Source organism: Camponotus floridanus, unplaced genomic scaffold, assembly GCF_003227725.1.
Source record: "Camponotus floridanus strain SB8 unplaced genomic scaffold, Cflo_v7.5 scaffold43, whole genome shotgun sequence".
Classification (NCBI taxonomy): Eukaryota; Metazoa; Arthropoda; class Insecta; order Hymenoptera; family Formicidae; genus Camponotus; species Camponotus floridanus.
Genome location: NW_020229581.1, coordinates 434,803 through 456,814, shown reverse-complemented (window position 1 = coordinate 456,814; position 22,012 = coordinate 434,803). Strand labels below are relative to the sequence as shown.

The following is a 22,012-nucleotide window of genomic DNA, read 5'->3' as shown; positions in this document are numbered from 1 at the left end:
TAAACTAGAAACTCGTATGCTTTGTTAAATTGCATGCTTTGAAACATTTTATGACATTTTCGTGTGACTTGATAGAAAATTAGCAAATTAGCAAATTATAAAATAATTAATGAAACTACAAAAATAATTCATATAAATTAATCTTTACGGATAGAAAGAAAAGGAAAGAAATTAAAGTTTCTTTCTCAATAAAATGAAAATATCGTAAAATCTCTCCTGTATTACTTTCTATTTATTTTAATTAAATATTTTATTTCTTCATTAATCTTATCGCATGTAAAATATGAGTAATTCTCAGGATATCTCATCTACCATACATTGAGCAACTTCCTGTAAATTACTCTCGCGGATCCGTACTGCGCTTTATTTACACCGGCGCGGTTACGCCAAGCACTTGTTTCCGTAATTATGCAGTTTGGGGTCAACGACTAACAATACAAACCGCCGTAATAATCGCAATTATCGTGTAATACCGTTGATAGGTCGTGTCACGAGCGACCGGCGCTTTCCTGAATCTCACGCTCGGAAATTTTGCAGCGACACGCGATACCGTGACGCCCCGGTTGCGTTAATAGCAGCTGCACAGGAGTATTTCTCGGCAGAAATTTTTGAAAAACTGTCGAAAACGCAGTCTCGTTTATACGAGTAACACACAAGGGTCGAAGAGAGCGCGAGGGCACTACGCGCGGGGCTTCCATTCGGGCTTTACGATCCTACTAATATCGGCCTCTTCGGCAAGGGGTTCGAAACCTCAAAGGGTCGAGTAATTACGTCTGTTACTGCCAAACTATATACCGATCGTTATATTTGAGTGGGCGCCAAAGTACTCGAAACGCATTCCATTTCGGTAATTGCAAAAAAGGGCGGTCAAAAATTTGCCACGAAAACGCTTATCTTTGTGTATTTTTTTTATATCGCTTCTCGATTTGAAAAATTTCTTAATAAATTCAAAACCTTCCTTTCTTTCCTATGTAAAAAAATATAAAACTAAAGAGAATAATATAAAACTAAAAGAGAATAATATAAAACTAAAGATACTGATTAAAGAATCATGAAAAAGGAAAAAATATTTATAAAGACATATGAAATTAAATTAGAATAACTAACGGGAGATTCAATAAGATTTAATAAATACAAGTTATCTGGTTAATTGTCGAAGCGGCACAATAATAAATATCGTCGAGCACTTACATCTAAAATTTCCGCCTGCTGAGAGACGATAAGCGTGAAAAAATTCACGCTTTTACTCCGTTCGTGAATTATATCCCTATTCCGCTCAGCGGCTCCTCTAATAGGCACGATAGCACTTTCCGGACTGATTGATTAATGACGCCATTAATAGATAATAGAAATTTCTACGGGCTGTTCGCGTTAACTACGCGCATTAACATTTGCCGAGCGAAATCTTGCTCGCTCTGTAGAGACACATCAGCTAGTCAGATACCGTACTAGCTCGCTGATACACGTGTGTATATATGTATGAGCTATTATTAGCCGACCACCTGTACGACCCGAGGCAGTTGCTCTCTCACAATCGGCTACATACGTCTTGGTTCCCCCCTCAGGACCGTATCGATCCCGCGATGGTACCCTCCGCTCTTCATTCGCAATCACCTATCTACATGATACCGGTTTCCAGGAAACGAGATGCTGGTTAATTAACAGCCGCCATTCGCACGTATGCTGCCACTTATGTCGTAAAATGTATTGGTGCACTGGAGCGAAACTGTTAATATCCTGCTTAAAACGTGAAATGTATCTTAAGTAACTTTATATAAAATTAGAAAAACAGAGACAAAGAGAAATATATATATGCTTAGATATAATATATCTAATAGGATAAAGGATATATAAAATATTTTATTTTCCTCAAAGATTGATACTAATTTAAGACTTTTTATCATAGTAATAAATTGCGATATAAATCAATATACGGCGTTGTATTATTCAATACTAAAGTATTAAATAATACAACGTATTATTATGTATGTGTATATTGATTTATGTCGCAATTTATTATGATAAAAAGTATTATTATTATTATTTAGTATTATTAGTATTATTTAGTATTGTATTATTATTTAATATTAAAGTATTAAATAATAATACAATTCTTGGGAATAACGTAATGTCCAGTTTCCCACTATTTTATAAAATGCATCCTTAATGTGAAATAAATAGAAAAAATTATTTTTTTACAACGGATATTATCTATATGTTAGGGTTGTATAATAATAACAAAATAATTGCATCATTTCCATCTAATCTATTAAGCCGACTTCCATATGTAAGGTTCGTCCTTTCAACCGCGATTAATTTCCAAACTTTCATTCGAGCGACTGCTTTTCACGGGATATTAGCCCGAATCGCAAGCCGTTGCACTAAGTATGATAAATGGCGTTTCGTCAGTCGGATGTTCATGCACCCCCGAGACTACAAGTTTCATCAATAATCGCTACATCCTGACTTTTATACATTAGGCCCTTTTATTACCGGTTATTTAACAATTGGGAATACAACCTCCGGAAGAGAGATTAGAAAAGAAATATTTAGATATATATCCCGTATGTATTTTTATATCAATTATGTATGCATGAATTATTATCGAGTCACCGTTGGAGCGGTGTTCCGTATTCTTAATTAAGAATACCGATTACCGGTATTGTATGTATGATAAACCACCGATATTTCCGACGTATAATATCGACATTTGTTATTCCGTATCGAGTGCGTGAGTAAAAACACCTATTATTAATTAGCGTATTAAGTCATACGGTAAATCCTAAACGGGAAATGCACTGAAACCGGAGACGCTCGAATGTGCAGTGGTGAATGTGCAGTTGCACCGCTGTCGCAATGCAATTCCACCTATAAAATTCGACGCGACGCGGCCGTAACGCTGTTATTTTGACCGGGCCGAAATAATTGGAGATAATTCTCCGCGCTGTTGTTTTTAATCGATCCCACGGCCGTCCGACGCCGATTACGTTTGCGTCCGCGATTTAATTGCAAAATCCCCGGTATCAGCGACGTCTGCGCGTGTGACGCGCTCTGTTTACTAAATCTGTTAATAACATTGTGCGCACACTGTGGTGTCATTAATGCTAAAATAGAAATAATCGAATAGAATGAATAATATCTCTCTCTCTCTTTCTTTCTGTCCTTTGTTCTGATTGTGAAAATAGATTTGATTAAAAAGTTATAAATTACTGAGTAAATATGTTGCATTTAATTAAAATATTTGCGATGTAATAATGGTATGAAATATATATGAAAAAGTATCGTAGAATAGATTTTGTGAAAAATTTATGTGAACCGTACGCGTAACGTTATTTTTAGTTTCCCCGTTATACAATGGGTAATTAAATTCGTTCCTCGGAATAATATGTTTTCCACGCTTTCATAAACGGTCTGATTATCTCGTACGGTTCTACTCGTTACTCTTCGCGCAGTGATTTCTGATTGCAATGGAAATTCAAGCAACACCTTCCCCGACTCGCATCGCGTTACATCATCATAATTAAAACGCAAACGAAAAAAATTGCGCGATCGTCTGACATGAGACATGATTCATTCGCGAAGGTCGACTAGTCTCAATTTAAATCGAATTTCCACATTTTACCTCAACAAAATAGTAACAATGATATAATTATTCGTACAGGAAGCAAATTAATTTTGCAATAAAATTTATTTAATCTCTCACTTTATAATGTGTATTCTCTTTACGAATAATTAATCATTTGGAAAATATTCTTTGGGAAAGTAACTATTATTATATATGAACAAAAAGTGTAGAGAAAAATGCTAATTCTGATAGCACCGGCTAATATTCCTGATAATAATCTTTCCAGATCGACAAAGTCGTTCATTCGTAAAGTCCTCTACCGCTTAGGTTAATTATAGTTCACATCGTAAGGGCCGGTTGCTTGATTGAAGTAGCTTGACGTCGGGCATCGTTAACTCTTTTCTCTATCCGGTAGTTGAGGCTGCGCTGCTGATACGATATCGCTAACTGCATCGCTAATTAGCTATAAGTATGTTGATGCTGGCGCAGTCGCGTTTAATGAATATTACACGCGAAAGTAACGATGCGAGCGACACACAAATTATCCTCTCGCGGAGAGAAGCTTTCGGATTCATCGACGCGGAACACTTTGACATTCTCGTCGCGTTTACTCGAGTCGCGGATCCGGCAGATGGTTAAGGGATTATAAATGTAGGCATAACTATGCATTACGATGGAATAGCGACGATGACGAGGATGACAGCGAGTTCGAGTTCGCGTCACACGTACGCGAGTGTCGCGTAAATGTCCGTTTTAAAGCTGATATTTCAGCGTATGTCGTCCTTCAAGAGGCGAATGACGCTTCTCGGCTCGTACCAGATCGACTGGAATCTACGTCTATCAAGCTGACGCAGCTGCATTTGGGCGAAGATGAAACGGAATAATGTATGTGTAAAGCTGTTCATATAAGATGTAAGTCATTTTCAGAAACTATAAAATTATTAAGAATCAAGCCAAAAAAAAATTAATTATTGAGTTTTTACGAAATGATACGTTATAGTCTTATGATGGAATATTGTAGGAAAATTTCTTATTTGTATTTCTTGAACATTTCGTTAAAAATAATGTCTGTGCCTACTTAAGCTTGAAATTGATACTGCCGATTAAACTTTAATTATATCTATGTCCATTCGAAAATCGAGCAGAAATTACTTATTACGCTATGTTCGTTTCTTAAACCTGATTCATTAATAAAAATGATTTAAACTTTCAAGTACAGATACATGAAATTCGATATCGCAAATTTTTATTCGTACAGTAGACTTTATCTTCATATTGCTAGCGTTCTTGAAAACTCGCTCCAGCTCAAGCATCCTTGAACGAATTTCTACATCGTATGCAGTCGTTCGAATCAAATTTATCGTCAAATCCGAGAAAGGCGAGGTGCTTTGATGTTATCGATTCCGAACCGATGTTAACACCGGAGAATTGCCGCGCGATTACAGACCGTCAACGAGAGCACGTCGTGAAGCTAACTAATTAGGGGTTTATAATTAGCCGCGAATAAACACTCGGTAATTATCCACGTGCGTCATGCACTAATTAACGGGAGCAATGGCCTTAGCGAGGGAGCGCGTATACCTTACTTTGATTAATCGAAAATTTTTGCGCGCGTGCTAATTGGAAAGCGAGCCGATAAGATTTACCTCTCGTCGCGAAACCTCTATCCCATCCATTCGGTAATTTCTATAATAATTAATTCGTTCTCCCCCGTGTGAAACGCGATGACGGCAGAAGCAATACCGATTCACGTGTGTGAGATGTCTGGAAACTTTCAGGAAAACGCGTCTTCTCTATTGATATGGAAATCGGAGTCTCCGTCTTTCGAGGATGAGATGTCAATAATCTTTGACGTTTGAAAATAATTAGAAATTTACCGAGAAATCCGGTCATAATTGTGGTAAAAAAATTACAAAATTTTTCTTTTAAATAAATTGTTAAAATTATTAATGTTGGAGAAGATACTAAGCGCGCACTTTAAATAACAGTTTTTTATTACGAGGTCACTTCTAAATTTATCAAGATGCAAATGGAAATTGTTTCGAGATATCTTTAGGTGAAGGGATGATATCTTGGATAATTAATTAAAAGCACATAGATTACACATTACCTCACAGTGCGGTATCATCCATCATAACGTAGCGACAGTGATATATCTTGAGTGCTTAGTAAAAGGGATTTAAGATTTTATCTAATCTAATAATGTGATTTTACAGCGTGTAGAGGAATTTTTTATTTACCAACACGTTCGGTCAGCAGTCGCCTTATCATAAAAATGACATATGGCACTATTAGTGTTGCCAAGGCTGATAGTTATCAATTTCAAGTCATCAGTTTCAATGAAACTCATCTCCCTCATTCTCAAATCTCCTTTTATTTTTATAAGTTATTAACTCTCGACTCATACTTCTTTTTGCACAAAGTATTTCAAGAGTTTCACATGACAAGCATATGTGTGGCACAATGTATGTGCAATTACGCGGCGCTACAGGGCGCCATTTAAATGCTCGCTTAAAATATTAATTATGCATAAATCCTTGCAGCACGCGTACATAGCAAATCGCATGATTTGCAGGGATTTCTAATTGCATTCGTGCACTGTAATTGCGTAAGACTGCGATTTCTGCCGAGAGATATTAATGATGCATTGCACGGCCGAGCGTGCTTCCGTTTTTTGAAGACGTCACGTATGAGACCAGTATTATGAATAATGCGCCATGTGATTGCGCAATGTTTATGACCCGTGAAAACGATGTGCAATCGCCGCGAGATGTGTCCGGAAATGTCTGACGATAACGAATCGTGAGACAATCAGAGATTCGGTATCACGTTAATTTTAATTCAATAAATACCATTATTTATTCGAATCTAATTCAGATCCTCTTTATTCAGATATAATGTACACAGAGAAAAATGTATACTGTATTCAAGTAAATATTATTTATTTTAAGTATATCATAAGTTCACCACAAGCATTAAATTTAATTAAATATATTCTGAATTTTAGTAAGTGCATTATTTTAATCAAGAATATTAAATTAAAACAAAAATTTGGTTTGCTTACTAAGTTTGATTTTTCTTTGATACAACTTTACAATATTCTTGAAGAAAAAATAAATTCTTCTTTTGAGTACACGGTAATGAGATGTTCTAACACTTGCGATGAGTATATTTTAAGACTATTATCAAGAATATATTCTTTGTTGAAGAAAACTATTACTTAAAAAAATAAAAATAAACTGAGTAATTGCTTTTCTTGGCAGTAGAATGATATTTTTCTCTGTGTATGATCCATATAAATGTTACATTAATTTAAAAAAATCGGTTCGACTGTTTATTTCATACGAATACACGAAACGTTTCACACTTGTCTAAAATTTTTAGCGCAATATTAACAGTGAAAACGCGGTTCCCCCGGTGTTAACTCGACGCGTTATGAAACCCCGAGTGTGCCGAAGGACTAATCCATCCCCTCGGCATGTCAAGCGCGGCCATATAGCGACAAAACGACGGCGGGCGTCATATTTTTGCGGCGATAATCGCACGACGCGACGAACGAAACAATAGCAATCGCCCGCAGCGCGATAAAGCCGACGATGCCACGCGTGCATTCGCGCCAACGCGCGTGCTGCAGTTGCAGCGACGAATATTGCAGCTGCAATTTTCACTAAATCACCTTTCGTACAAAGCCCATCGATGCGAGGTATATCTTCGTTAATATTGAATTACTATCTGTTATTTTATGCCACTCGAATGTGTTGAAAGCGACAAATTTTCATCGCCAAACTCCACTATAAGCTTCTCATCTTTTATTTATTAAGAGTGACTTTATAAGCATCCAGTTGTCTGTACAAATTTCATATGTGCGAGATATATCTACTCGATAATTGTGATTAAAAAAAAAACGTAAAAATAAAATTTTAGAAATTTTTCACGGTAAAAAACATTTTGTATTTCTGGTAAAATTTTCTCGTGTAAAAACTTTTGTGTTAAATTTTCAACATACTCTTATGTTAATGTAACATATTATCATTGCGTTGTTTTGACATTTCTGCGTTCAATTAATATTCACCGTTTCTAAGAGTTAAAACAACACAATTAATATGTAAATGCACGAATTTTTGATGAAATATGTTATATGTTAAAATAAACAGATAAGTTGTGTTATTTTTCTCTCTATAACAGTTTCCATATGTTAAATCGACATATCTTTTCTGTTATTTATCATAAAAATGTGAGAATAACGTTTTCTTTTAATTAAATTTAACATTATAAATATGTTAATTTAACAAACTTTATTTCCGGATAAGTGTTACACTTTTGTGTTAATTTTTAAACATATTACTTGTGTTATTTATTTACGTACTTGCCTTCTGTTAAACTAACATTAAAAAAATTAGAGTGACTAAATTGGGATATGTGAAATATGTTTAACACAAAATTTTTTACTGTGCTCTCTCTTCTCTTTCTCGTAACCTTTTCCTCGATGTTTGAATTGAAGAAAAGATTCCCATGTGACTCGCATAATTTGCGCGCTAGTTGCGTCCCTGCCCAGTAGTTACGGCCGGTGCTCGTCAGCCGAAATTCCGGCCTTTATTCGACGAGCTCGTCGGCTCGAAACGAGCCGACTCGTCGGTGACGCCTACATACACTACGTGTACTATCGCCGCTGTCGTTCAAAGCACGCGTCCGCGGATACAATATAGGACTGTCCGTCACGACGGAAAATCGCGTATTCGAGGGAGAGAACGCGTGTATCGACACGACACGACACGAGACGACGCTTCGCGTCCCGTGGTGTCCCTCTCGTTTCACGGGACGCCGCGTCGAGTCGATCCGACCTGCCAATCCTGCCGTCATCCTCGCTGAGAGAACCGAATACGAACGCGTCTCTAGCGGCTTTTTTCCCGATCCCGCGCACTGCTACTTGTATTGTGCACCGAAATAATACATGAGGGAGATGGCTGGATATACGTTTTTATCCGTCTTATCCGACACAGCGCTTGTCACGCGCATCATATTTAGCGACATCAGTGACACGTCGCTGAATCTCTCCTCGAGACGCGAAAAATTCTCGAGTATATTCTCGAGTGTATTTACGAGAGAAAGAATACGCGAAGAAAAGATGAGCGAATGACATTTAAAAGGCTCTAAAAGAACTATTCGTCTGTCAAAATAAATATAAGCACAGCTTATTAATTTATCTTTATTAAATTAATTCTCCAAAAATGATTTCAATTTGAAACTCGAATTTTTTTCGAATAAAAAGCCTCGATATTTGCGGATTTAAGGCGTAAGAATACACGGCGCTATTTTTATATACAGCAAAGGTGAATGAAGACAATTATTTTGAAACCGCGAAATAACTTCCGAGAACGACAGAGACGCGTTCTGAATGGCTGTCCACCACAATAAGAGACTAGCGCGGCCTCGCTAATTCATGCTAATTTCGAAAACTTTTTGCATCGTTTAATTCAATTAGTTCCGCTCTTTGAATGTGGCAATTAGCATATTAACTTGACTATGCGAACCTCCCGGTGCCGAGCCGCGCTCGCCCAAGCAAAGTCGCGACTTTTCCACTTCTATCCCTTTACCGGATGATGCCTCGCGCTCATTATCCGAACCTGTTTCGAACGTTATTATGATGCAAATTGAAAGCTAACATTTTTGCTCGCGACGAAAATATGGCAAAAGTAACGAGACGCCTCGCAAATCCGTATTCGAAATTCAATTTGAAACCGCGTCCGCATAAATTTGAATAATTAAATCGGCATATTTCGAGGATGGACGTCACCTTTAATCCAATTAATCTTTCTCCATCGCCAAAAAGGGTCGCGGTATCGATTTAGGATGAAACAAGTTGCATAATTAGAAATTGAGCATCTTAATAGATATGATGAGACAAACGAATTAGTGTTCGCTGATTAAAACGACAATTTTAATTATATTACAAATTTTATTATGCTTCAAATTGCCTCTGCGAGCTCGACAACAAAAACAAATTTCGGGAGAACCACCACTTACCGGTCAATTAAGCAAAACCGATTCCCCAGAGTCAAAAGAATTTATGTGGCGAGATCGATGTAACCGAGGGTCGGTTGGCAAAAGTTAGCGAACTAAAGCTCTCTGGTTGCGTTCATCATCAAAAACGGAGCGGACGTAATATAACTGATCGCTTCTACCTCTTACGAGGCGAGTTCTCCTTCAAGGCCATCGGCACGGTTCGGAAACCTTCCATGGCTATCCGAATGAATAATGCGCCTGCCTTTGTGCATCTGTCGGAAAACATTACGAGGCGCCTCGTTAATAAGTCGCGCGATATAAAATTAACGAAACGAATTCTGCGGACGTTTAAAGCGATAATTAATGTAGAGTGAGCAAAATGAGAGCGAGGCTATCTCGGGACATTAATCGAACGTTGATTATTCCGCATCTGATCACGAGAAACATCTAGTAGAAATCTATCGCGAAAAAAGGACAGAGAAATTTCTAAACAAATATCTTTAGAAATATGTGCAAAATTTCATGAAATAAAGATATATTAATTACTTATTAATTACTCAAATTGAATTAAACCTGAATTGGATTATACCTGATACGGTGGTTGGCCATTCTTAATTAATCTAATTAAGATATAAATTAATATTAATTAAGATATTAAGAAATAAAAATCAAAATTGAGATTATATTAAATTAAGAGTAAAATTAGATTAAATTAAAATTTGGTTTTTTAATTAATGAGATCAGTGTAGAAACATAATTACGTGGTAAAAACTGTGGCTATTCTACGGTAAAGTATACCTGGATTTTAAATATATAGATCAGTGTTCTTATCTTAAAAAAAGGATGTAATATCCCAAGATAAAAGCTGTTACAACAAGCTGTTATATATGTGACTGACCTAACTTGGGTTATCCGAGAAGATCATTAATCGAAGCAATTTTCCAAAGACTTATCCAATGTTATCGCGAGGAGACACTTTCTTGGCGAAAAAAAGGCATAAAATTTTCTAGCAATTATTCAGTTTTAAATTTTAATGCAAAATACATATTGAAAAACATATTGTTAACATTTAATTTAAATCAAATTCAACCGGAATCTGATCATGTCTGATAAGTTTGCAAAACAATATTTTCATTCGATCAAAACTTTGTTGTAAAGTTATAAAAGTCGAGCAAATTGAACTGCGAATAAAATTGTTACGTGTAATGACTTTTTAGGGATGCATTCATTTCGAACGCAAAATTGCATTTTGCAGCGATTGAACCGGAGAGCACGAGGCTTTATATGCGATAAAATACGGCGTAAGTTAACTTTGCGTGAATTTGTTTAGTGCGTTCGCAAATAAAATTTGTTTCGCTGATTCGTGAACCGTTTAAAATTCAGCGTATAAATTACTCCTCGTTATTATTTTATAATGAAAATGTTTAATGAAGAAATTAAAAAGAGTATCGGTTATTTTTTTCTGCACGATCGATCGAAATTTATTCGATAAAAATTCTATCGCAGCATTTCAATTCGAATTCAATTCCCGTGAATAAACCGTCGCAGTTCGCGTAAACGTTTTTGATTGAAAAGAAGCTCGATTAAACGCACGCAAATGCAATTGCACGTAGCGACATCGCCAAAGGGGTTTAATATCTGACGTACCTTATAAAATCGCCCTTCGTGCGCAAGAAGAGGGTCGAATAAATTTCATTAATTCGTTAGATTTACCGTCGTCGCCGTCGTTGTTAACGTTACGCAACACGCGAAACAGCGTTAATTTCGGAGTAATCGCCGTATTCGCGCGTGCGACGAATAATGCTCTCTTCTTTTCACTCTAACAAGAGAGAGAGAGAGAGAGAGAGAGAGAGAGAGAGAGAGAGAGAGAGAGAGAGAGAGAGAGAAGGAGAGGAAGGGAGGGAGGGTGAGAGAAGGCGCGATCCAATTTACTATGGAAATCCTACGGTCGCCCCTTTCCCTATCGAGAAAATCAATTACGTCGAATGAATACAACATGAAGGGCATAAAGGGTTAGCCGCGAGTCTCCGCGAACGGTAAGCGGAGCGTTTGAATGACACGAGATCGAACAACGCGAGATTGGATGCGAGGAAGGAATTTCGAGAGTCGCAGACTGGACAGATTTGATTTGTCAGGACGCGGGAATCATCGCTGACAAATCTCGTTACGACGCTCGACTCGACGCTCGTGATTAGGGTCCGAAAAGTTTTCATCTCGCGCATTCGAGGAGGTCATAAGAACCCTTTGATATTCACTTGACAAAGGAGAGTCTTATAAAGTTCGCAAATAATTAACACGAAAATTATACAAGTATATCAAAGTTAAATGAAATGCACTAATAATTTAAATCTGTAGAAACACATTTAAATAATATATATAATTATTATTATTGTAAATTGTTCCTTGGATTTTATCGCAATTGACTCTATGCTCTTTCTGTCAAAATATCGTTATCAGAAGGATAATAAAAAATATGTATTTTTAATCATCGTTGCCCTTACCTTGGCGGGATCCGACTTCTCCTCCGGCTGCTCGTTGAAAGTTTGCGAAGCTCTGGACATGGTGTTTCTCCGGGGTGTCGTCGTGCCATCTTGCGAGGGGCGTACAAACTCGATTCTGCCACCCTCGACGACGATATTGGGGGCTGGTGGAAAATTCTCCGTGTTACCGACCGTATCGCAGTAACCCAAAAGCCCAGCCTTTTCCCCGTACAAGGGGTGGATTTGTCTGCAACAGAGGGTAAAAGCTCGATTGAAGAACGCTTCAATAGCAGCAGATGGTGTTTCGTCCTAGATGATCATTGATCTTTTAAAATAATACTAATTTTTCTTATTTTTATATCTAAAAATTCATTATACAATAATAATTATAATTTAAATGTGATATCAAACATTATTATTTAAAGTTAAATTTGTATCATTTATTTGGTTCCTTCCAAATTTTTAACTTGAGCTTTAATTATCAATCTTATTCTCTAACATCTTACATATTATTTCTAATTTAATATTGTATTATTAAATATATAATATTACAATATTAAATTGAGGATAATATGTGTAATAATTATTGTATAGTTATATAATATTTAATTTTTTAAATTGCACATTTCATTATACATAAAATATTGGTATAAATATATTATTCTATCGCAATATATATGTTCGATACTAACTCTTTATGTGAATAAGAATGCTTTATTTAATGCTGTATTTAATTACATTTCGCAATTAATTCAATAGCGGGCAATAGAGAGCCGTATCGACACGCATACATTCCAGCACGAATCTTATTTGCAAGCGGAAGAGACTGACCGACTTTAAGTCTACTGACAAAGACTATTCCCTCCACGATTCTCTTCGTAGTGTAGCATGACGATCGAGCAAACGTGTGCAGACGCTGTGACCGATATTGCATGGACAGATGCATTTGCGTATCAATGTCAATAATCTCGCCGAGGAGCGGCGTCGCGCGATAGGATTACAGAGTAGGAACCGCTCCACTTTCGACGATTATTCTCTCACGAACCTTTTAAATCCACCTAGCCTTAAGTCTGTTTGCGCGGCGCGTATGCAAATGCGTTGGTACCTATGCAAATGCCTCCCGTCTCTTTCTCTCCGTGCTATTTTTGTCGCGCGCCGGCAAAAAATGCAAAATCGATAAAGAAGTGGAAATGTATCGGTGTTTATAAACAAAACTGTAAAGTCTGAGAGAAAGAACGAGAGGACATTCGAATATTATCGTCTGATTAGATATCTTTAATAGTTTTAAATTTTAAAAAACGCTGTTGTAATCAATTGCAATTTTTGGAAGGGAAAAAATATTTGTATTAATGTAATCGAAAATAACAATAAGAACATTAAAAGAATATATTACGTTTAGGTCAATAAATATGTTTAGGTCAATTGTTATTATTGTAACAATATCGTAATTGCTTTTTTAAATTACTTACAATTTTTATATCAATTGGTATATTCGTAATTAAAGAATCGTATTATTAAAATATCAATTGACTTACCGGGGAGAAGGTATGGGGCGAGGCTTGTCAAGCGCCAGATCCGAGCTGAGGGGTGAGTCGGGTCCGCGGCCGCTGGAAGCCCTAAAGAACAAACGAAATTATCGTTAGTCAAGTTCCAAAGGCACCAATGATCTATCTTATTGTAAGATTATTTTATGTCCAGCATCAGAAGGACAGTTCAATGTCCTTCAGAAATTAATTAATCGATAACAATGCAGCAGATATTTTTCAAATTTATTCTTCTGCAACAGAGTTCGATAAATGTGCCGACATAAATATAATAATCAAGTGCAATTTCTTGAAAACTTTTTTTACTAAAAAATCTCTAAGATAGTTAACGCATATTCACAAATATATCTTAATTATTATATAATTCAAGAATACAAAATTATTTATACTATAATTCAAGAATACAAAAACAATCTATTTAAAGAACGAGTTAAAATTTTTGACGGTACATTTTTCCACGTTTCTAACACAATTTTCTCTTATAATTATAGAAATAATAAAAGCACCATTCGATGTTTACAGATTAGAGATCTCCCCTTTATGACCATCCGGAGAAACACCATCCATATTCCTTGCACTTTCCATTTCGATCTACAACGTAATCACGACTTTGCGATTGAAAGGCGATTTAACATTCGCGCGCGTGGATTTACGGCGGCCGATAAACGATTAAAGAGAGAATCATTAGAGGGACTAGCGCATAAATATCGCCCGGAGATGCGGCAGTCACGATCGAGGTGCGCTTTCGCGCGCAAATCCAAGAAACTGCGCCTTCCCAGCGAATATCACGCTCGTCAAACACTCGCGATGAAGAGCACGAGGCTCGGCGAAATGTCGCTCCGTGCGTTGCACAAGAGCGGCAATTTCATTTGTGCATTACGACTTCGATATTCATATTTCATCGAGTCTGACCGCTTGATATCGACCGGTAATTCTGGCAGCGCCAGACAAACTAGCCAGAGTCAGACGAATAATTCATAATCGCGAAATTTAACGGAATAATAATTCGATATATCGAATAAATATTACGGAACGCTAAAAGTGCGTCCTGCAGCTGCAACGAATAAAATTAAATACCGCATGCGAATAAAACTAGATAAAGAATTAAAAAATTTGAAAGCGAAATTTCTGTATTTTTCAATTTTCTATGTATATATAAAACTGCTTATTCAATATAACTATTACATTATAAAATAGATTTATATTGAATAAAATAAGCTACAAGTAGATTATTTTATGCATACATTTTAGATGCGATAAAAAAACACAACTTTGCTTATTCAATATAACTATTATATTATAAAATAGATAATAGATTTATATTGAATAAAATAAGCTATTGACTATTTTATGCATAAATTTTAGATGCGATAAAAAACACAACTGCTTATTCAATATAATTACATTATAAAATAGATAACAGATTTATATTGAATAAAATAAGCTATTGACTATTTTATGCATAAATTTTAGATGCGATAAAAAACACAATGCGTTTCTCGCAACAGATGATCGTGAGAGAGATCACTGACGAGTGCAACATTATATCGAGATGCGTCGCGACGAGAAACGTCACCGCGCAACCTCGATCCGCGACCATGTTTTGCTCTCTTCCCGCGATCTCTCACTTCCGCTCGCAAATCCTCTCTCGGACCGCCGCATTTGGAGCTCTTGGCAGCCGCTCAGACGTTCGCGATGAAATATCTAGCACGGGTGACTTTGATCTTTCACGGCGCGCGCTCGAAACGATGTGGACGCGCGGACGAACTCGTATACGTACGTACATGCGTGCGTGCGTGTTTACGCCCGCCCGCGAATGCGTGCGCATAACGCTCTGGGAACCAGGAAGTCCCGATGCGTGAGATGTCTCAATACCGGGTGTCGAGTGTCACGCGAATTCGCGAGGATAATTTCCTTGACATGGAATAAATTGAAGAATTTGCGTGCAAATATATTAAAATTGTCAAAAAACAAATAGTAAATTTTCAAATAAATCAAAAGTTATGTTATCGTTATTATTAACGTTTAGGAAAGATTAGAAAAAAAATATTTTCCTAATTTTTCAAATGGATATCGTACATATCTCAAGCATCGAATATATCATATACAATTCATTTGAAAAATCTCACACAGCGAGAAAAAAAAGTTGTTAACTTGATCAAACCATTCAATTAAATTATTATTTTTTCAATTGAAATATTAAAACATTTAAGTTAAATTGATGTCATGTTAGATTTAATATGTATTATTTAAATAGTTAAATATTTCAATTAAAAGAATAATAATTCAGTTGAACGGTTCAGTTAACCATTTTTTCAGTGCACACCTTTGCAACAAATATTTTCTAACTGAATTCAATTGAAACGAAGGCTGCGTGGAAGAGAGTCAACTGATTCGCTTCGATCGCACACCCGGTATAAGCATCGAACGCACGCATATCCGTCGCGCGACAGCTGCGTCCATATGGAAGCGCGGCGAAATCTCGCTGACCCTCTTCTTCCTCGCATTCTCACGCGGAATGACACAGGGAGGGGCGAAGGAAGGGGGAGGAGGAGCGAGTGAATCACCCTCGCTGAAATTCTAAAAGCGCTCGTTTCCCAAAAGTCTATTACGGAGCACTTAGAATCATGCGCCAGATCCTCTCGACCGCGCTTCTGCGGTGATCGTTGCACCCGGTACACGTTGGCAAGCTACCTAAAAGTGCGTCGCTCGTGATTTACCGATTTGTTGACGTTCGATGGAATCCTCTTTTCTTTCGAGGAGACTGAGCGAAAGAGAGCGATGCAAGAGCCCGGCGATTAATTTTCCTTTTTGTGCTTCAAGCGATAAGTAATAATTCCTTGCATTTCGATATCTAAATCATCTCATTTTTTCTCGCTGTCCCTTCTTACATTTTTAACATTCCAAGATGCTGAGAAGCGAGCATTTTTCAGATTCATTTTAAGCAATTTTATCGGAGCAAAAAGTAGGAGGAACTTCCTTTTCATATTATTTCTCTAAAGGTGCTAGTTGCATTTGCAACAACATAAAGTTTCGCTAGAAAAATATTTTTTTCTAAAAGATCCAATAAAACACGTAATACGGCACGCAAAAGCGGAAAAATGCTGTTTTCGCGTTAATATACTTGACGCATCGCAAGGGAAAAAAGAGAGAAAAATTCCAACATTTTGAAATCTTTTCGCAAATGTTTCCCGATCTCTTCTCTCGTAGTAAAAGCCGCGCGAATGCATCTGAGAGGCAACTCTGCGCGAAACGTGCAACGGCACTTAGCCACGCCGTTTATCCTCTTTTTTAGCGACGCCCTTCGCTCTTTTATAACCTCGCGCAATTGTTGGATCGTTAAGTCGTAACTAAAATAAAAAGAAACAGAGAGGAGGAAAGAGAAGAATGCCCCGAAAATTTACGGAGGAGTCGAGCAATCTGGAATTCGCGAATTAAGTTCGTGAATTCCAAATACAACTCGACAACACTTCGTCCACGTCATCGAGCACGAAAGTGTCCCTCGTGCTCGAGAAACCTAATTTGTCGAGCGGGAATCGCTTTTACGTGCGTGTCGTAAAAATTGCAACGTAACGTCTCCCGTCGACGTCGGGAAACGCGATGACCGAGAGCGAGTTATTTCGCGTTCGCCGCGCCTGACATTCTGCAACGGGAGTAAAAACGACGGAAGAGGCGGACGCCTTTGAAGAGCTGACGGAAAAATAAGATTACCGCCGGCAAAAATGCTGGCTGTATAACGACGGTATCGCACAGTCGCTGCGTTTTCGTTTGCAAAAAACCTGCGGCTCGACGCGACGATTTGAGGATAATCATAATTACATCGAAACGAGTTGCTTATCCAGCTCATTTACCGCGTACGTATGTTATAAAATTTTACGTCAATGCAAGAATCGATTAAACACAAAAATATTTAAGTTTTAATATTTCATTTTTAATATTTCATATTTTAATTTTTAACATTTAATTTTTAATTTTTAAGAAATGTACAAAAAGGAGAGAGAGGTAGAGAGCTTTTAAAGTGAAATTAAATATCTTGTAAACAAAAAGAATTTCCTTTTTGTTGCGTGTAACAAAGTATATTTCTAAAGAGAGAAAACTTAAAGGGAATCTCTCCTTTAAGCGATCATTACCGTCGACAAACCAGGGAGACCAATTCTTTATCGCGACTCGATTTTAGGAGCTCGATTGTAAATTTTCGACTCGGATGACAAAGCAAGCGCGATTTACCGGAGGAATCGTAGCTCCTTCCTCTATTCGCGCAACGTAATCCGCTAGTAACCGAGGAACAGCGAGTGTCCGCAGCCGGTAACGGTACACCCATCGCGCGAATATTCCTCGAACGATGCCGGTGTCGGATGTGCACGTGCATTAGCGGAGTCCCCTACGTCTTCGCGATGTAACACTATATTCCTCTCCGCGCGCGACAGAAAGAGGGAGTGAGAGGAATACAAGCAGAGTCGAGACGCGCCGTTGCAGCTCGTGCAACTCGCTCGTGCACTAACGAGAACGCCGGAAGGACTCGCGATACGTACGTCTCAGCACGTGAGTTACGTTACCGTGTCTTTGCGAGAGGAGTATATTGTTGATTTGAAAGCAGGAAAACGTCGTTAAAATTATTTCTCTGTCCCTCTCGTAGTCTTCTTGGCGTTTCAAAGGATCATAAGTTTTTCAAATTAAATATCTCTTACAAAGAATTTGTCTTCTCTCTCGCATGTAACAAGATGTGATAAAAATATGTTTCTAAGAAGGCATATAAAAATATACTTTTAACGAAAGAACTTAAAGATAGGTTCCTTAAGCAATGATTATCATCGAGAAATCAACGAGAATTCTTTATCGCGATTATAAGATTAATTTTTGATCGATCTTAAGATCGATTAAATTATATCTATCTAAATAAAAATTATCTAAAATTCTGTAATAATTTATAATATCGAGAAATTTATAATAAACTAATGGACTTTTCGATGCGATTTATTTCTTTATATAATCAAGAAATTATCGACGAATATTAATATTGCGAAGAGGAAAGTAATTCTTTGCAAAAGTATGCACATCAAAACTCGTTACAAAACAACCGCAGACATCGGCATAATTTACACATTCCAAAAAAAAACCTCGGGAATTATTAAATTTTCGCGCTCGGAAATCAGATTTTGTTCTTTCGCCGTCCATTTGTACGCGATAACTTATGAACGAGCCGTAAGCCGGAATGTCGAATGACCATCGAACGGGGTTTCGCGGGGGTTCAGAGAGCGTGTACACCCCATGAAATCCCATACAATACCCTCCTCCTCCCCAAATCGCGTCTCCCGTGAGACTCAATCTTAACAGCTTGGAAATATTTCATAGGAATCTGATTGAATATCCGTCGTCCACGAGATCTCATCTGGCCAGTCGCGAAAAATGAAATGATCGGCTTACGAAGTGAGAAACTCGACCTCTGGTGCAGACGACGGCCGCGGCCATCGAGGACGAATGTGAAAAAACTTCCCCTTTTTAATCCTCGAATGTGCGTACATATTCCATGCGACGATTTTTTATGTCACGCGGATCGACATAAAAAAGTATTACTTCTCTCCGAGAGTGCTTCGTTGAAAATGTAATATTTAATTTTAATACTAAAGTAAAAAATACCTAGATTCCCTTTTCCCCGATAATATGTGAAATTTAATATGGAAAAGTTATCGAGTGAACTTTGTTCGATATATTAATTTTGCTTTTAGATTAAATTTATTATTGCATATATCATCCTTGATATATTAATTCTGCGCAATCGAACAAAATACAAGAGATAAATTCATTTCTCCGCTAAATTATTTATTCTGGATTTATTATTTTCTCGTTCGGTAAAATCATGAATATCAATATATGCATCATCAAACAACGATTATTATGCCATCGCCTCATGATAGCGATATCCTAAGTCTATATTTGGCTTTAATCGAAAGAAATACCAAAGTGCAAACTCTCGAGGGACGATTTCTAGCGAGAACACTTCCATTTCGTTTATTAAAATCCGCGTTTTCCCTCTCATGTGCTCTCAGTGCGTGTGACACTCGTAGTTTCACCCGGGAAACCAGGACGGCGGTGTACAGGAGACGGAAGGGGGGGGACAACGCCCTTAATGTACATTTTGTGCGAATCCGCGTTTTGAGGGAGGGGACACTTTGCGAGCGCGGATCGCGCGATAAAACGCGAAATGTTAAAAAACACCCTACGGTTTCACTCTCCGCTATAAAGGGAACAATATTCACTGTTCTCTTCCCTTCCTCCATCACCTCCCGTTCCTTCCCTTATTCACGCACAGCGAAGCTCCCTTTTTCATCGCCCCCGATAAAATCGACAAGCGAGGCGCGACGGACACCTGCGATCGTGCGTTTCAGGAAAACGTACGAATTATGGAAATTATAGTGCGCAAAGTTATACTGATGGGCTCGGAGAAGTTTTTTTTTCGAAAGATAAAATATCCCCGAAAGAAATTGAGATAGCAGGGTCTTCATGTTTAGCGAAGAAAAAAAAGAGAGTGCTTTTAAATTCCATTTCGATTAAAATTGAATTTTTAAATTAAGTTAAATTGAGACAATTTTTAAACTCTCATCCAAATTTATGTATATGTATGCGTGTATGTAATTAACCACTTGTAATTTTAAAAATCAGCGAGAGAAAATGGGAAAACATTGTAAAAGATTAAATTAAATTGTCAAATTTAATATAATTATACAACTCTATAATTATATTACTTGTATAACGATTACGCAACAAAATGTTTTATTTGAGTAACATACTCATTATAAAAATTCTATAATACATGTATTGAACTTATTCGCGTAATTTAACTGTATTACAATATTTTTTACAAAGCTTTCTGCGCGACCGAAAATTTATTCTCGTTTTGTCTTTGTTTCTCAACTATATTAATTATACCTAAAAATTAAAAATGATTGATTACGTTGACTATACATCGTTTATAATAAGCTCAAAATAACACGTGGTTTTGCCACGTGAAAATTCGCATCGCGCCGATAGTTCGAATGCAACAAGAAGATGAGGTGGAGCCACATAAATAAACGCGTCTCACTCGCAAAACGCACCTGCAATACACAACTCTGCCACTATTTCTGATCGTGTACGACGCCCGCTTCGCGGACACTTCACGCACCGTTGAAACAACGTTATATTTATCGCTTCCTCGTGCTCGGGACGTTTCTTGGCTGCTCCTTCTCGTTCTGGGTCAAAAGTCTTGCCACACCAAGACGAGACCGAGGAAGCCGAGGGGAACGGGCTGTCTCGTGAGAACGAAATTCTCTGTCGGTGGGAACGACAAGCGTTCCAATGCAGGTGCATAATTCCCGATTTTCGCGGTTAACTCGATTTCCAGAGAAATAAATCAATACAGAAAATTTTAAATGCAAATGTCACATATATATATCTTGAATCGAATAAGATCCATGTCAAAATATTTTGAAAAACAAATATTCATAATAAAAAAATATAGACATTTGATAAGAAAAATTTATGTTACAATTTTAAATAAGAGATTATTGAGAGCTAATAAAGTTTTCAAGTATTAAAGGACACTAAATCTTATAAATCAATATTTTTTAATACAACATTCTCTTTATAATTCAAATTTTAAGTAATTAAAATATATTTTCTATATAAATAATATGATGGTATGAATCTAAATAAAATGAAATTTTCTTATAACAAAAAATAATATTTTCTGTAATATTTATATGCAACGTTTATTTTAACACTCTACTTATCTATCTATACTTATCTATACTTATCTATCTAAACTTGTTGCATTCAAGTTATCGGACAATCGATTCGACAGACAGGATTCGAGAAAACAAAGGCCTTGAAGACACATCAGTCTCCGATCTTAACGAGCTTCGGAAGGGAAGAAGTGAAAAAGAGGGCAACGATGACGAGTCACATAATACGACTCGCGTGAAGGGAAGTACGTTTGGAAAAATACTTTATACGATCTTCGAACGATATAGCTACTTCCGGCCGGATATGCCGCTCACGAATAACGCCTTTCGCCTGATGCGTTGGGTGGAACGCGAAATGAAGGGCGGAATCATCTTGCTATAACTCGCCCCCTTTTCTTTCTCTCTCGTGTCTTTCAATTTTACCTTGACAAACAACGTGACTTTGATCAGATCGGATGAATCGACAGTTTTAGAACGTGCTCTGATGGATGACGCGAGTAATCAAGACACTCGAGGGCGGAATGTTTGAATAAAATATTGAAACTGCATATCATGGGTACTCTTTCAAAACCTATGGTACCGTGCTAATTTCAAGTTCTCGTAGCTCGAAAAACGTGATTCTCAATCAAAGACGATCAAAATTTCTCCATTCCGTTACTTTTACGATTATGATTTACTCATCGAAGAAGCATTTGAAAA

General features: G+C 37.2%; 1 protein-coding gene across 7 annotated transcripts in view; it reads right to left on the bottom strand.

Annotated features, from left to right (window-relative positions):
* The window catches only part of LOC105258422, a 209,292-nt gene that overhangs the window by 106,954 nt on the left and 80,326 nt on the right, over positions 1–22,012 (bottom strand). For all 7 annotated transcript variants that reach the window (XR_003123258.1, XM_011269654.3, XM_011269655.3 and 4 more), the window contains exons 3-4: positions 13,584–13,664; positions 12,070–12,295 (exon numbers count right to left, since the gene is read on the bottom strand). Coding sequence is in view for 6 of the 7 variants with exons in the window: in XM_011269654.3 (XP_011267956.1) it covers positions 12,070–12,295; positions 13,584–13,664 (307 nt within the window). In the remaining variant the exon portion in view is untranslated. The remainder of the gene's footprint in view (positions 1–12,069; positions 12,296–13,583; positions 13,665–22,012) is intronic.